Genomic DNA, 16,875 nt, shown 5'->3' with positions numbered 1-16,875 from the left:
TACCTTTCAGGCTTCCCTGGCTCCTCCACGGATGAGAATTTCAAGCCTACATCTAGGCTCATTCAGTTCACAGGCCCCTTGTCCCTGTGACAGCGTGCTTCAGTTATTCCTAGTCATGTGTTCCAACTAGTCTCTCCACCAACACAGATGCTCTGCAGACAAGTCTTCAGTGACACAGTGGGGAAGATAGTATCATTTTCAGCCAGATCTGGAACACTGTGGTTTGAGGCATGGTCTCCACACAGTGGGTACCCAAGAGTATTTCAGATGTTGTCACCTTCCCTCTTAAGATACTCTGTCTTTCCTGCTGCCTGTGATTAGACTGTTTATTGTTTATAAAATGAAGTCACTTCCTCTTTGAGGGTATCTTCCCAGGGCCCTTTAGAAAAGAGCTTAGATAACTGAAATCACCTCTGGGCAGACATCAGGAGGCAGAAATTGTGAAATAAAATTGAAGGTGCAAATTATAAAATTGTTCCTGCCAATCAGAGTTAAAATTTCAATCAACAAACTAAATTTTTTTCCCAGAAAGCACAAATAACCAATTTTATCAGTTTGATCCCTTATCCTCAATGAATGCATCAAACTAATTACTTTGGTATCAGATAGACATAGATTACAGTTTGGGAACTTTCTCTTACAGTTTGGCATCATCCTCTAAGGATATATGCAGGCCCAAGAATTACTGTGAGGTATGTACCTGGTGTACATGATGTAGTGATAAATAAAATCAAGCTAATTTTCCTATAGAAATAGTGATCTCATAAGGAGTAACACACTTGATCAAGGACACTGCTCAAATTTTCACAGAATGGGTTATGAATATCTGAATGAACTATATTTATAAACTATAAATCAATTAAATAGATCAACATCATAATCAGTTGTAAAGTTGTATTTCAAAAGATAAAGCTGATGGTTAAGTGAAAGTGTTAGTTGCTTAAGTCATTTATTATAGTCATCTAAAAACATGTCTGACTTTAAATGCACAAACCTGATCTCATTTCCCCTGGATTTTTTTGCCCTTTCGCCCCATGCTTTGTGAGTCACAATGCCTAAAACCTCAAAAGCAAATCTACTTTGGCAGAATTCAAAGATACTCTGCAGTGAGTTTGACCTGGAATCAACAGATTCAAAGGTCAACTTCTCATTCTGTTCTCTCCCAAATAGTTATAGTAAGTATAATGAGTGTGTGTGTTAGTCGTTCAGTCGTGTCCAATTCTTTGCGACCCCATGGACTGTAGCCTGCCAGGATTCTCTGTCCATGGAATTCTCCAGGCAAGAATACTAGAGTGGGTTGCCATTCCCTTCTCCAGGGGATCTTCCCGATCCAGGGATTGAACCCAGGTCTCCTTCACGACAAGTAGATTCTTTACTGTCTGAGCCACCAGGGAAGCCAAGTATAATAATTATCTCTAGTTCATCCTTTTCCCCCATAGTAAAGGATGGAAAGCAATAAATAATGAATAGTATTAAAACCAAAGTTCTCACATTTAAATATGTCTTCTCAGACATTATTTGGACAAGGTATGCATTCTAATTCAAACAATGCTGCCTTTTCATAAGACGTTTTTCTGAATCTCCTTTCTTAGAAATGTCTGCAGAGGCTGCCTGCCAGCCTCTTAGGGAAATTATTATTTTATGTTCCCAGGAAACACCTCTTTTGTTTGATACCTTTTCCTCCATTCCTCTCACTTCTCCCTGATCATCAGTATAACCTCATCTTCCCTGTGTCTCACTTGGATCTGGGGCTGAGTCACACTGAGGGTACACAGACCACCTGGCAGCAAACTGAATAGTAGACATGGGGTCTGCCGCTGCCTGTGGCCTTCCTCCTGTAACAGGAGGCCGCTGGAAATGAAGCACACCATACAGTGAAGAAACCTACAGGGAACCTCACTTCCCTGAATGGATGGTCGTCCCAACTATTTGATGTTGGCAAGCCAAGATTCTTTCCCACAGTGGAAACGGAGAAATGCCTAGACAGTTCAGCATTAGCAGTCCTCCTCCTCCTCTGATTATGAAAATAACATGGAAAAAAGACTTACACAGTTGACAGTTATGTATATATGTACTAACTTCACATGTAACGCTTTGGACCCAGGAGGAGTACATGCCCACTAAAGGCATTTTCAGCTTGATTTATGAGTGACATCAAATGAATATGCTTAATAAATAGTTCAGTGACATACCCCTTTTATTTTGAGGCTTTAAGGTATTCAGCCCATGAGACAGGTATTTTATTTGAATTTAAGTTCTCAATTGAGGTTTTTTAAACAGAGCCACCATTAGACAAGCAGCTTTAATCTTAGTAAAGCTCAGGGCTGCTTTATGAGAGAAAAGTGTAGGAGGGCCTGGACATAATTATTCCATTTCAACAATGGCCTGTTTTTTGCCAGTTTCCATAGCACCTTTCCCTTCCCACAGCCCAGCCCCTGAGAAGACTGCTCTATATTTCACAAAACCGGCTCCCTCTCTGACAACTAATTATCATCAAGATACTGATTTGTTTTCACGTCATGTTCTAGGCAGTTCATATATGAGGGAGAAATCATTTCAAATTACCCTTTTAAGGAGTGATGGGGAGGCCTGCTGCCAGTGGGAGAAGGGCATGTTACACACACACTGACCATTACTTTCACTCATGAGTGACTTGATAAATGAGCCCTTCTCCTTGGTTCACTTAAGGCCAGCCTTTTCTTGAGCAAGACAACACACATACAGAACCCATGTGCTCTCAGAACAATATCTGTGTCATCACTTGGGTTTGATATTCAGCAACTTTGAATAATCACATCAGACATATTAATGAAAAGAGTCTGAAAACCATTATTTATTCTTTCAGTTGATAATTATTTGTTGACCTCTTGCTAGGTGCATGCAATAAAGTGAATAATAGCCACTCACGTTTATTAAGATCTTGCTATATGCTAAGCAGTATATCAGAGTATATAAGCAGTACATAAGCAGACATGTTTTACACATATCGTTTTCTTCCCACAATGACCCTATGAGGTGGTACTTTCGTTGCTTTAAAGAAGTTGCATAATTTGTCAATATGACATGGCTAGAAAGCAGCAAAGCTACAATATATGACCCTAAAACCCAAGTTTCTTGTACCAATATACTGAACCCCCAGCACAGGCTGAAAGCCATGTTCTCAAGAAGCTTATAATCCTAGGTAATAATTTTATTCCTGATCCATCTTCTAGACCTTGATAGAACCCCTGGTACTTTATGTCCTCTCCAATTTAACGGATTCCTACACTGCGTGAGACTATCCTAGGATACCAAAGTATCGATGACACCTCTTTTGATCCAAAAATAAAAAACACTACAGTCCAAAGGAGAAGACATACACGTATGCAGCCAACCCTAGGATAAGCTGTATGGCCATTAGGAAGTAAATACAGAAGTGCCACAGACAGAAGGGAATGAAGCTTCTGACTAGGCACATTAGGACATCTTCACACAAGAGATGGCATCTCAGCTGGCCATTGGAGGATGTTACCATTTGTACAAAATGAGTAAGGAATCCCAACAGAAAGCAGAGGCATGAAAGCATATGATACATGAAGGAAACATGATCTACCATGATTGTAGCATGGATGAATTGGGAAGTGGTGTCATATCCATAGCCATTATATTCAGGTCATTATAAGGAAGTATGTGCTGTGCTCATTCACTTCAGTCGTGTCCAACTCTTTGCAATCTATGGACTGTAGGCCACCAGGCTCCTCTGTCCATGAGATTCTCCAGGCAAGAATACTGGAGTGAGTAGCCATGCCCTCCTCCAGGGGATCTTCCTGACCCAGGAATCGAACCCATATCTCTGGCATCTCTTGGATTGCAGGGAAGTTCTCTACCTACTGAGGCACCTGAGAAACCCCACATAAGAAAGTATAGACAACCAGTAATGAAGGAATGTGATTGTGTGTACATGTATGTGTGTATTTATGAAAGAAGTAGTGACCTAATTTATACTGATTATGCAATGCTTTCACCGTTTCACCGAAGCATTGATTGGAGTAGTGCTGTTCTATATGACGATTCTGCACAAAAAGGACCAGAACAAAAGAAATGACTTGTCTCTCATTTAACACAGCCAGGGTTTTTCAGTGTATTCCAACTTGAGTGCTGTGACAAGACAGGGTCAGATAAGACACCTATAACTGCAGTAATTTCTAGCAAGTAGACCCTTGATGAATTGGATGCAAAGGTGATCAGAGTCCTAATTACAGAATCTGTTTTCATCTTTAGGTGCATGGTTGGCTATGTGAATGCCAGCTTGTCTGTATTCCGAATTTCTGACTTTGAGAACAGATCTGAACCTGAGTCTGATGGCAGTGAGTTCTCGGGGACTCCTCTCAAGTACTGTAGGTAAGTGTAGCACACTCTGCCTCAGCTGGGCTGGCTCTGCCTTGGGGAGGTGTTGCTCAGGTAACAGCCTTTTTGACTGAGCGGCTTTAAAGCAGGGGTTCTCAAACTTAACTATGCATTACAGCCCTCTGGAGGATTTTTAAATGTCTTCACCCAGCTGTGACCCAGACTGATTAAAACACAATCTCTGAGGTGAATCCCAGGCTTCTAGATCCAGGAAACCCATGTAAGAGGAACCCAAAGAGATCCCCACTAAGACATTATAATTAAAGTGTTAAAAGTTAAGAAAAGTAGAGGATATTAAAAGCAGCAAGAGAAAAGCAACTTGTTACACACAGGCATATCTCATTTTTGTGCACTTCACAGATACTGCATTTTTTAAAAGTTTAAGGTTTGTGATGTCTCTGATAGCTCAGTTGGTAAAGAATCCTCAGGAGACCCCGATTTGATTCCTGGGTTGAGAAGATCCACTGGAGAAGGGATAGGTTACCCACTCCAGTACTCTTGGGCTTCCCTTGTGACTTAGCTGGTAAAGAATCCTCCTGCAATGCAGGAGACCTGGGTTCAGTCCCTGGGTTGGGAAGATCCCCTGGAGAAAGGAAAGGCTACCCACTCCAGTGTTCTGACCTGGAGAATTCCATGGTCTGTATAGTCCATGGGGTTGCAAAGAGTTGAACATGACTGAGTGACTTTCACTTCACTTCACAAGGTTTGTGGCAATCCTGGGTTAAGAAAGTCCATCAGTGCTGATTTTCCAATAGCATCTGATCACTTTGTGACTTGGCAACGTTTTGGTAATTATCACCATATTTCAAAATTTTTCATTATTATATTTGCTGTGGTGACCTATAATCAGTGGTCTTTGGTATTAGTAATTAGTAATTACAGTAGTAAAAAACTACTGTAATTGTTTTGGGGTGCTACAAACCATGCCCATGTAAGAAAGACAGTGGATTTACTTGATAAATGTTATATGTGTTCTGACTTACTCTTTTTTTCCCTGCTCTCCCTCTCCTTGGACTCCCCTCTTCCCTGACACAACAATATTGAAATTAGGCCAATTAATAACCTTTCAGTGGCCTGTAAGTGTTCAAGAGAAAGGAAAGCCTCACACCTCTCACTTTAAATTAAAAGCTAGAAATTAAAATTAAAAGCAAGAAATGACTAAGCTTAGTGAGGAAGGCATGTTGAAAGCAGAGGTAAGCCCAAAGTTAGGCATCTTAAACCAAACAGTTTGCTAGGTTATAAATGCAAAGGAAAAGTTCTTGGAGGAAATTTAAAGTGCTACTCCAGTGAACACCCAAATGAGAAGTAAAACAGCCTTACTGATGATCTGAAGAAAGTTTTAGTGATCTGTAGAAAAGATCAAACCAGCAACAACATTTCCTTAAGCCAAAGCTTAATTCAGGGAGAGACCCTCACTCTTTCAATTCTGTGACATCTGAGATAGATAAGGAAGCTACAGAAAAGTTTGAAGCTAGCAGAGGATGTGGGAGAAGACAATGGCAACCCACTCCAGTACTCTTGCCTGGAAAATTCCATGGACAGAGGAGCCTGGTAGGCTGCCGTCTATGGGGTTGCACAGAGTTGGACACGACTGAAGTGACTTAGCAGCAGCAGCAGAGATTGGTTCATGAATTTAATGAAAGAAGCTACCCCTATAACATGCAAGTGCTAATGTAGAAGCTGCAGTTATTTATCCAGAAGATCTATCTGAAATATTTAATGAAAGTGATTACACTAAACAACAGATTTTAAAGACAGATGAAACAGCCTCTATTTGGAAGAAGATGTCATCTAGAACTTTCATAGCTAGAGAGGAGAAGTCAATGCCTGACTTCAAACTTCAAAGGACAGGCTGACTCTCTCATTAAAGAGTTAATGAAGCTGGAGACTTGAAGCTGAAGCCAGTGCTCATTTACCATTCTGAAAGTCCTAGGGCCCTTAAGAATTATGCTAACTCTACTCTGCAGGTGTTCTATAAATGGAGCAATAAAGCCTGAATCACAGAAAATCTGTTTACAACATGGCTTTCTGAATATTTTAAGCCCACTGTTGAGACCTACTGCATAGAAAAAAGATCCCTTTCCAAACATTGCTGCTTAAGACAGAGACTAAATGATAAGAGTAGAAGGACGTGAACTCACCTCTTCTTACAAAAACACCAAAATCACGAATAACTGCTGAACAACCATCAACTAATAACTACAGAAACCTACAAAAACAGATATTCTACACCCAAAAATAAAGAAGAAGCCACAACAGGATAATAGGAAGGGTGCAATCATGATAAAATCAAATCACAGCCACCACCAAGTCGGTGACCCACAAACTGGAAAAGAAATATGCCACAGAAATTCTCCCACAGGAGTGAAAGTTCTAAGCCCCATGTCAGGGTCCCCTGCAATGGCAGCAGAGCCCCAGAAAATCTGGCTTTGAAAGCCAACAGGGTTTGATCACAGGAATTCCACAGGTCTAGGGAAAACAGAAACCCCCACTCTTAGAGGGCACACACAGGGTCTTGTGTGCACCAGGACCCAGGGAAATAAACAGTGACCTTATAAGAGCCTGGGTCAGACCTACCTGCTAGTATTGGAGGGTCTCCTACACAGGCAGGGGGCAACTGTGACTCACTACGGGGACAAAAACATAGTCAAAGTAGTTCTAAGGAGTACTCATTAGCATCAGCCTTCCTGGAGGCCATCATTTTCTCACCAAGACCTGGCCTCACCTAACAGCTGGCAGACCAGGACACTTAAGGCCAAACAACCAACCAAGTGGGAACACAGCCCCACTGATCAGCAGACAGACTGATTAAAGTCTTCCTGAGCACACAACTGCCTGATAAGCATATCTCTTGACATGGTCCTGCCCAGAGTGACAAGACCCAGTTCCACCCACCAGTGGGCAGGAACCAGTCCCTCCCACCAAGAAGCATGAACAAGCCTCTTAGACCAGTCTCATCCACCAAGTTGAAGACAGCAGAAGAAGAATTACAGCCCTGCAGCCTTCAGAATGGAAACCACAATCACAGAAAGTTAGACAAAATAAGACAGCCAAGGAATATGTCCCAAATGAAGGAACAAGATAAAGCCTCAGAAAGACAACTAAGTGAAGCGGAGACAGGCCATCTACCCTAAAAAGAATTCAGAATAATGACAGTAAAGATGATCTAAGAGCTTGGAAAAAGAATGGAGGTATAGATCAAGAAGGTAAATGTTTAACAAAGACCTAGAGCTAAAGAACAAACAGAGGTGAACAGTACAGTAACTGAAATGAAAAATCCACTAGAAGAAATCAATAGCAGAATAACAGGCAGAATAATGCATAAGTGAGCTGGAAGACAGGATGGTGGGAATCACTGTCATGGAATAGAATAAAAAAAAGAATGAAGAGAAATGAGGACAGTGTAAGAGACCTCTGGAATAACATTAATTGTGCCAACATTTGCATAACAGGGGTCCAAGTGAAAGAGATGAGTGAAAAGTTGGCTTAAAGCTCAACATTCAGAAAATGAAGATCATGGCATCTGGCCCCATCACTTCATGAGAAATAGATGGGGAAACAGTGTCAGAATTTATTTTAGGGGGCTTCAAAATCACTGCAGATGGTGATTGCAGCCATGAAATTAAAAGACGCTTACTCCTTGGAAGGAAAGTTATGACCAACCTAGATAGCATATTCAAAAGCAGAGACATTACTTTGCCAACAAAGGTCCGTCTAGTCAAGGCTATGGTTTTTCCAGTGGTCATGTCTGGATGTGAAAGTTGGACTGTGAAGAAAGCTGAGCACTGAAGAATTGATGCTTTTGAACTGTAGTGTTAGAGAGGACTCTTGAGAGTCCCTTGGACTGCAAGGAGATCCAACCAGTCCATTCTAAACGAGATCAACCCTGGGTGTTCTTTGGAAGGAATAATGCTAAAGCTGAAACTCCAATACTTTGGCCACCTCATGTGAAGAGTTGACTCATTGAAAACGACTGATGCTGGGAGAGGATTGGGGGCAGGAGGAGAAGGGGATGACAGAGGATGAGATGGCTGGATGGCATCACTGACTCGATGGACGTGAGTTTGAGTGAACTCCAGGAGATGGTGATGGACAGGGAGGCCTGGCGTGCTGCAATTCATGGGGTCGCAAAGAGTCAGACACGAATGAGCGACTGAACTGAACTGAAGGAAGAGAAAGGACCTGAGAAGATATTTGAAGAGATAATAGCTGAAAACTTCCCTTACATGGGAAAGGAGTCACTCAAGACCCAGAAATGCAGAGAGTTCCTTATGGGATAAACCCAGGGAGGAACATGCCAAGACATATAATGATCAATTTGACAAAAATTAAAGACAAAGGAAAGATACTAAAAGCAATGAGGGAAAAATAGCAAATAACATACAAGGGAATTCCCATAAGGTTATCAGATGATTTTTCAGCAGAAACTCTGCAGGCCAGAAGAAAGGGGCATGTTATATTTACAGTGATGAAAGGGAAGAACCTACAACCAAGAATACTCTACTCAGCAAGACTCTCATTCAGATTTAACAGAGAAATCAAAAGCTTTACAGACAAGCCAAAGCTAAAAGAATTCAGCACCACCAGACCAGCTTTGCAACAAATGCTATAGGAACTTCTCTAGGTGAATAAGAAAAGGCCACAACTAGAAAAAAAAATTATGAAGATAGGAAATCATCCCATACACAAATATGATATCAAAACCAGCAATCTTGATAAAAGGTGAGCACAAATGCAGGACACTGGAAATGCATGTGAAATTAAGAAACCAGCAACTTAATCTTTTATAAGTATGTGTGTGTACATATATAGATTGCCATATCAAAACCTCATGGGAACCACAAACTGAAAATCTACAATAGATACACACAAATAAAGAAAAAGGAATCCAAACACAACTCTAAAGATAGTCATCAAATCACAGGAGAACAAGAGGAAGAAAAATGAATTACAAAAATAAATCCAAAACAATTAACAAAATGGCAAGAACATACATATTGATAATTACCTGAAACAGAAACAGATTAAATACTGCAATCAAAAGACACAGACTGGATGAATGGATGCAAAAAACAAGGCCCATATATATGTTGTCTACCAGGCAGCTCAGTTGATAAAGAACCCACCCGCAAACACAGGAGACACAAGAGATGCAGTTTCGATCCCTGGGTTGGGAAGATCCCCTGGAGAAGGAAATGGCAGCCCACTCCAGTATCCTTGCCTGGGAAATCCCATGAACAGAGGAGCCTGACAGGCTGTAGTCCACAGGGCTGCAGAGAGTCAGACACGACTGAGTGCACGTGCACACACACACACATAAGACCCACTTCAGATCTAGGGACACAGACAAACTGAAAGCGAGAGGATAGAAAAAGGTATTCCATGCAAGTGGAAGTCAAAGGAAAGTTGGAGTAGCACCACTCATATCAGACAAAATGGACTTTAAAGACTGTTACAGGAGACAAAAGAAGAGAACTACATAATGATCAAGAGACCAACCCAAGAAGAAAATATAACAATTGTAAGTACATATGCACTCAACAAAGGAGCACCTCAATATATAAGGCAAATACTAACAGCCATAAAAGGAGAAATCAACAGTAACACAATAATAATGGGGGACTTTAACACCCCACTTTCATCAATGGACAGATCATCCATATAAAAAATCAATAAGGAAACACAGGCCTTAAATGACAAATTAGACCAGATAGACTTATTTATATTTATAGAGCATTCCATCCAAAAGCAGCAGAACACACATTCTCAAGTGCACATGGAGCATTCTCCAATTTGACCACATGCTGGGCCACAAGGCAAGCCTTGGTAAATTTAAGAAAACTGAAATCATATCAACCATCTTCTCTGATTATGAGATTATCTATCAGCCACAAGAAAAAAACTAAAAGAACACAAACACGTGGAGGTTAAACAATATGCTCTTATACCACCAATGCATCACTGAAGAAATCAAAGATAAAATTGAAAAAATAGAGACAAAACAAAAGCATGATGATCCAAAACCTATGGGATGCAGCAAAAGCAGTTCTAAGAAGGAAGTTACAGCAATGCAGTCTTACCTCAGGAAACAAGAATCTCAAACAACCGAATCTTACACCTAAAGCAACTAGAGAAAGAAGAACAAACAAATTCCCAAAGTTAGTAAAAGGAAAGAAATCATAAAGATCAGAGCAGAAATAAATGAAATAGAGACAAAGAAAATAGAAAAGATCAACGAAACTAAAATCTGATTCTTTGAAAAGGCAAACAAAATTCATAAATCTTTAACCAGACTCAGCAAGAAAAAAAGGGAGAGGGCTTGATAAAATAAGAAATTAAGAAGGAGAAATTATGATGGACATGACAGAAATACAAAGGATCAGAAGAGACTACTATAAGCAACTATATGCCAATAAAGTGGACAACCTACAAGAAATGGACAAATTCTTAGAAACTATAATCTTCCCAGGAGAAAATAGAAAATACAAACATACCAATCACAAACACTGAAATGGAAACTGTGATTTCAAAACTCCCAACAAATCGAATGAGTTTGAGCAAGCTCCGGGAGCTGGTGATGGACAGGGAAGCCTGGTGTGCTGCAGTCTATGGGGTCACAAAGAGTCAGACATGCCTGAGAGACTGAACTGAACTGAATAAACCACAGTCTGGGGCCAGACTGCTTCACAGGCAAATTCTATCAGATATTTAGAGAAGAGTAAACACTACCCTTCTGAAACTGTTCCAAAAAATTGCAAAAGAAAGAGCACTTCCAAACTCATTCTATGAAGCCATCATCACCCTGATATAAAAACCAGATAAAGATACCAAAGAAAATTACAGGCCAATATCACTGATAAACATAGATGCAAAAATCCTAAAACAAAATACTAGCAAACTGAATCGAACAATACATTAAAAGGGTTATACACTATGATCAATTAAAATTTACCCCAGAAATACAAGGATTTTTCAATACTGGCACAATCAGTGTGGTATATAACATCATATATTGGAGAATAAAAACCATATGGTCATCCCAATAGTTTCAGAAAAAGCTTTTGACAAAGTTTAACACCATTTATGATTAAAAAAAAAAAAAACTCTCCAGAACATGGGCATAGAGCAGACATGTGTACATGCACAGCAAGTTGCTTCAGTTGTATCTGACTCTTTGTGACCTATGGACTATAGCCTGCCAGGCTGGTCTGTCCATGGACTCTCCAAGCAAGAATACTGAAGTGCATTGCCTTGCCCCCTCCAGGGGAACCCAGGGATCAAACCCATGTTTATTACATCTCCTGCATTGGCAAGCATGTTCTTTACCACCAGCGCCACCTGGAAGGCCCAGAGGGGACATACTTCAACATAATAAAGGCCATATGTGACACAGAAGAACTATACAAAAAAGATCTTCATGACCCAGATAACCACAATGGTGTGATCACTCAGCTAGAGCCTGATATCCTGGAGTGCGAAGTCAAGTGGCCCTTAGGAAGCACCACTACAAACAAAGCTAGTGGAGGTGATGGAATTCCAGCTGAGCTATTTCAAATCCTAAAAGATGATGCTGTGAATGTGCTGCACTCAATATGCCATCAAGGTTGGAAAACTCAGCAGTGGCCACAGGACTGGAAAAGGTCAGTTTTCATTCCAATCCCAAAGAAAGGCAATGCCAAAGAATGTTTAAACTACCACACAGTTGCACTCATCTCACATGTTAGCAAAGTAATGCTCAAAATCTCCAAGCCAGGCTCAACATTACATGAACCAAGAACTTCCAGATGTTCAAGCTGGATTTGGAAAAGGCAGAGAAACCAGAGATCAAAGTGTCAGCATTCACTGGATCACCAAAAAAGCAAGAGAGTTTCAGAAAAACATCTACGTCTGCTATATTGACTATGCCAAAGTCTTTGACTGTGGATCACAAAAAACTGTGTGTAATTCTAAAAGAGATGTGAATACCAGACCACCTGACCTGCCTCCTGAGAAATCTGTATGCAGGTCAAGAAGCAACAGTTATAACTGGACATGGAAAAACAGATTGGTTCCAAATTGGGAAAGGAGTACATCAAGGCTGTATATGGCACCTTACTTATTTAATTTATATGCAGAGTACATCATGCAAAATGCCGGGCTTGGATGAAGCACAACCTGGAATCAAGATTGCTGGGAGAAATATCAATAACCTCAGATACACAGATGACACCACCCTTATGGCAGAAAGCGAAGAACTAAAGAGCCTCTTGATGAAAGTGAAAGAGGAGAGTGAAAAAGTTGGCTTAAAGCTCAACATTCAGAAAACTAAGATAATGGCATCTAGTCCCATCACTTTATGGCAAATAGATGGGGAAACAATGGAAACAGTGACAGACTTTATTTTCTTGGACTCTAAAATCACTGCAGATGGTGACTGTAGCCATGAAATTAAAAGATGCTCCTTGGAAGAAAAGCTATGACCAACCTAGACAGCATATTAAAAAGCAGAGACATTACTTTACTGACAAAGGTCCGTCTAGTCAAAGCTATGGTTTTTCCAGTAGTCGTGTATGGATGTGAGAGTTGGACTATAAATCAAGCTGAACACTAATGAATTGATGCTTTTGAACTGTGGTGTTGGAGAAGACTCTTGAGAGTCCCTTGGACTGCAAAGAGATCCAACCAGTCCATCCTAAAGGAAATCAGTCTTGAGTATTCATTGGAAGGACTGATGCTGAAGCTGAAATTCCAATACTGTGGCCACCTGATGCAAAGAACCGACTCATTTGAAAAGACCCTGATGCTGGGAAAGATTGAAGGTGGGAGGAGAAGGGAATGACAGAGGATGAGATGGTTGAATGGCATCACCAACATGATGGACATGAATTCGAGTAGGCTCTGGGAGATGGTGATGGACAGGGAAGCCTGTTGGGGCTGCAGTCCATGGGGTCACAGAGTCGGACACTACTGAGCAACTGAACTGATGACAAAGTTACAGCTAACAACATACTCAATGGTGAAAAACTCAAAGCCTTTCCTCTCTGACCAGAAATAAGACAAGGATGTCCACTCTCACTACTTCTGTTCAATATAGTTTTGGAAGCCCTAACAAAAGTTCACAATTAGTGACAAGAAAACACATGAAACTGTAAAACTCCCTGGTAAAGTTCAATATATAGAAAATGTAGTGGAATAATCAGTTATAAAGTTAGTATGAGTTACAAGAAAAAAGTCCAAAAAATGACTATAACTACAATAATTAGTTAAGGGATACACAAGATAATAAAAATGTGAATTTTCACATTAGAAACATAAAACTTGGTAAGGGGAGCTTTAGAATGCTAAAAATGTAGCACTTTAGAAAACATTCAGACTTAGGTTGCAGTCAACTTAAAATTGACTGTTATAAATACAAGCTGTTATATGTGTGCCTTATGCTAACCACAAAGCAGAAACCTATAGTACAACACAAAAGATAGTAGACTCTAACGATAACACTGAAGAAAGTCAAACCCAAAAGGAAGAAAGAAAGAGAAAGGGAAAGGAACAAAGAGAACTACACGACAGCCAGAAAAGAAGAAACAAAATGGAAATAAGTACATACCTATCAATAACTATTTTCAGTGTAAGTGAATTAAATTCTCCAGTCAAAAGACATAGAGTGGCTGAATGGAAGAAGAAAGTAAGATATCTGTATGCTGCCTACAAAGACTCATTTCAGATGCAAAAACACAACTCAAACATGAAGGGATGGAAAAAATATATTTTGTGAAAATGGAAATCTAATGAAAGTTGGAGATCTATACTTACATCAGATAAAATAGACTTTAAAACAAAATAACAAAAGAATGTCATTACATAATGATAAAGGGGTCAACCCAACAAGAGAATATATTTCCCAACACAGGAGCACCTAACTATATAAAACAAATATTGACATACCTAAAGGAAGAAATGAACAGCAGTACAATAATACTAGGGGACTTTTATACCACAGTAGATCATCCAAACAAACCACCACCAGCAACAAATCAATAAACATTGGTCTTAAAGGACTTTAGACAAAAGGACTTAACAGATGAGTACAGAACATTCCATTAAAAGCAACAGAATTTACATCCTCCCAAGTCCACATGGAACATTCTCCAGGATAGATCCTGTTATGTCACAAGTCTCAATAAATTTAGAAGACTGAAATCATATTAGGCATCTTTTCTGACCATAATGGTATGAAATGAAGCAAGAAATCTCAATTACAGAAAGAAAACTGGAAAATTTACAAATATGTGGAAACTAAACAACATGCTACAGAACAACCAAGGTTCAAAACAATCAAAAGAGAAATGAAAAATTACCTTGAGACATTTGAAAATGAAAAATACAACATACCAAAACACAGGATGCAGCAAATGCAGTTCTAAGAGGCAAGGTGACAGTAATCAATGCCTACCTTAGGAAACAAGAAAGGTCTCAAACAGCATAACTTTACATCTCAAGGAACTAGAACAAAGTCCAGAGTTAATAGAAGGAAGGACATAAAGTTCAGAGTGGAAATAAAACTAAAAAGATAAAACTAAGAGCTGATTCTTTTAACAATGAGCAAACTCAATAAACCTTTAACTAGACTCACCAAAAAACAAAGAGGACTCAAATAAAACCAGAAATCAAGAAGAGAGATTACAACTGATACCATAGAAATACTAATGATCCTAAGAGACTATTAAGAACAATTATATGTCAACAAATTTGACAACCTAGAAAAGATGGAAAAATTCCTAGAAACATACAACCTACCAAGACTGAACCAGGAAGAAGGAAAATCTGAACTGAGTACTACTAATAAAGAGACTGAATCAGTAATCAAAAACCTCCTAACAAACAAAAGTCCAGAAGCAGATGGCTTCACTATGAATTCTTCTAAATAGTAAAATAAATTCTACTATTAGTCAAAGTCTACTAATATTCTATTAATACCAATTTTTCTCAAACTCTTTCAAAAAACAGCAGAGGAGGGAATGCTCCAAAGTCATTTTATGTTGTCAGCATCACTGGGACAAGGGCACCACAAGACACAAACAAGACACTGCAAGAAATTACAGGCCAGTGTTACTGATGAATATAAATGCAGAAATTCTCAACAAAATACTAGCAAACCAAATTCAACAATATATTAAAAGGCTCATACACCATAAGCAAATGGGATTTATCCTAGGATTGCAAGGGTGGCTCAACATATGCAAATCAATGTGATATACCACACTGAAAAAATAAAGCATAAAAATCAATCATCTCAAAAATGCAGAAAAAAATTTGACAAAATTTAACATCAATTATGATAAAAAAAATCTCTCAACAAAGTGGTTATAAAAAAAAAAAAAAAAGTGGTTATAGAGTGACTACATGCACTTCAACATAATCATGGCCATATATGACAAACCCATAGCTAATGTCACACTCAAAGGTGAGAAGCGGAAATGAAAGCTTTTCCTCTAAAATCAGCAACAAAACGAGGAGGCTCTCACCACCTTTTTGCAACCTAATATTGGAAGTTCTAGGCTAAAAAAGAAAATAAATAAAAGGCATCCAAATCAAGAAGGAAAAGGTAAAATGGTCACTCTTTGGAGATGACATGATATTCTATATAGAAAATCAAAACACTGTTTTGAACTAATAAGTTCAGTAAAGTTGCATGATATAAAATCAGTATACAAATAATTCTATACACTAACAACAAGTTGTCAGAAATAGAAATTAAGAAAACAATCCCATTTACAATTACATCAAAAATAATGTCTAGGAATAAATTTAACCAAGGAAATGAAAGACCTGTACACTGAAAAGATGTAAGACACTGATAGAATAAACTGAAAACACACGTTTTTAAAAATGCTTCATACTTATGGATTATAGGAATTAATATTGTTAAAATGTCCATACTACCCAAGGCAATATACAGATTCAGTACAATCCTTATCAAAATCCCAATGGCATTTTTCACAGGAGTAGAATAATCTTAAAATCTGTGTGGATAGGGAGGCCTGACGTGCTGCGGTTCATGGGGGTGCAAAGAGTCGGACACAACTGAATGACTGAACTGAACTGAACAAAAGACCCAGAATACCCAAAGTAACCCTAAGAAAGAAGAAAAGGCTGAAACATCTCTCTTCCTTATTTCAAAGTATATTACATCTCTCTTCCTTATTTCAAATTATATTACAAAGAAATAATAATCAAAACAGTCACAGTCACAGTAATTAGTACTATTAGCTGACATGAAAACAGACACATAGATCAGCAGAACAGAATCAAGAGCCCAGAAATAAACCCACACAAATATAGCCAATTTATGACAAAGGAGGTGAAGAATATACAATGGAGAAAGGATAGATTCTTCCTTTCTGGTGTTGGGAAAACGAGACAGCCTCATGCAGAAAATTAAACTGGACCACTGTCTGACACCATACATAAAATTTAAGTCAAAATCGATTAAAAATTTTAATTTAAGACTTG

General features: G+C 39.1%; 1 protein-coding gene across 11 annotated transcripts in view; it reads left to right on the top strand.

Annotated features, from left to right (window-relative positions):
• Window positions 1-16,875, top strand: part of ANO4 (anoctamin 4) — a 439,368-nt gene that overhangs the window by 406,222 nt on the left and 16,271 nt on the right. For all 11 annotated transcript variants that reach the window (XM_070370271.1, XM_070370269.1, XM_070370272.1 and 8 more), the window contains one exon: window positions 4,261-4,380. In XM_070370271.1, the coding sequence (XP_070226372.1) occupies window positions 4,261-4,380 (120 nt within the window). The remainder of the gene's footprint in view (window positions 1-4,260; window positions 4,381-16,875) is intronic.

The sequence above is a fragment of the Bos mutus genome, chromosome 5 (genome assembly GCF_027580195.1).
Source record: "Bos mutus isolate GX-2022 chromosome 5, NWIPB_WYAK_1.1, whole genome shotgun sequence".
Taxonomy (NCBI): domain Eukaryota; kingdom Metazoa; phylum Chordata; class Mammalia; order Artiodactyla; family Bovidae; genus Bos; species Bos mutus.
Note: the sequence above shows the minus strand (reverse complement) of the source record. Positions and strands in the feature narration are given on the sequence as shown.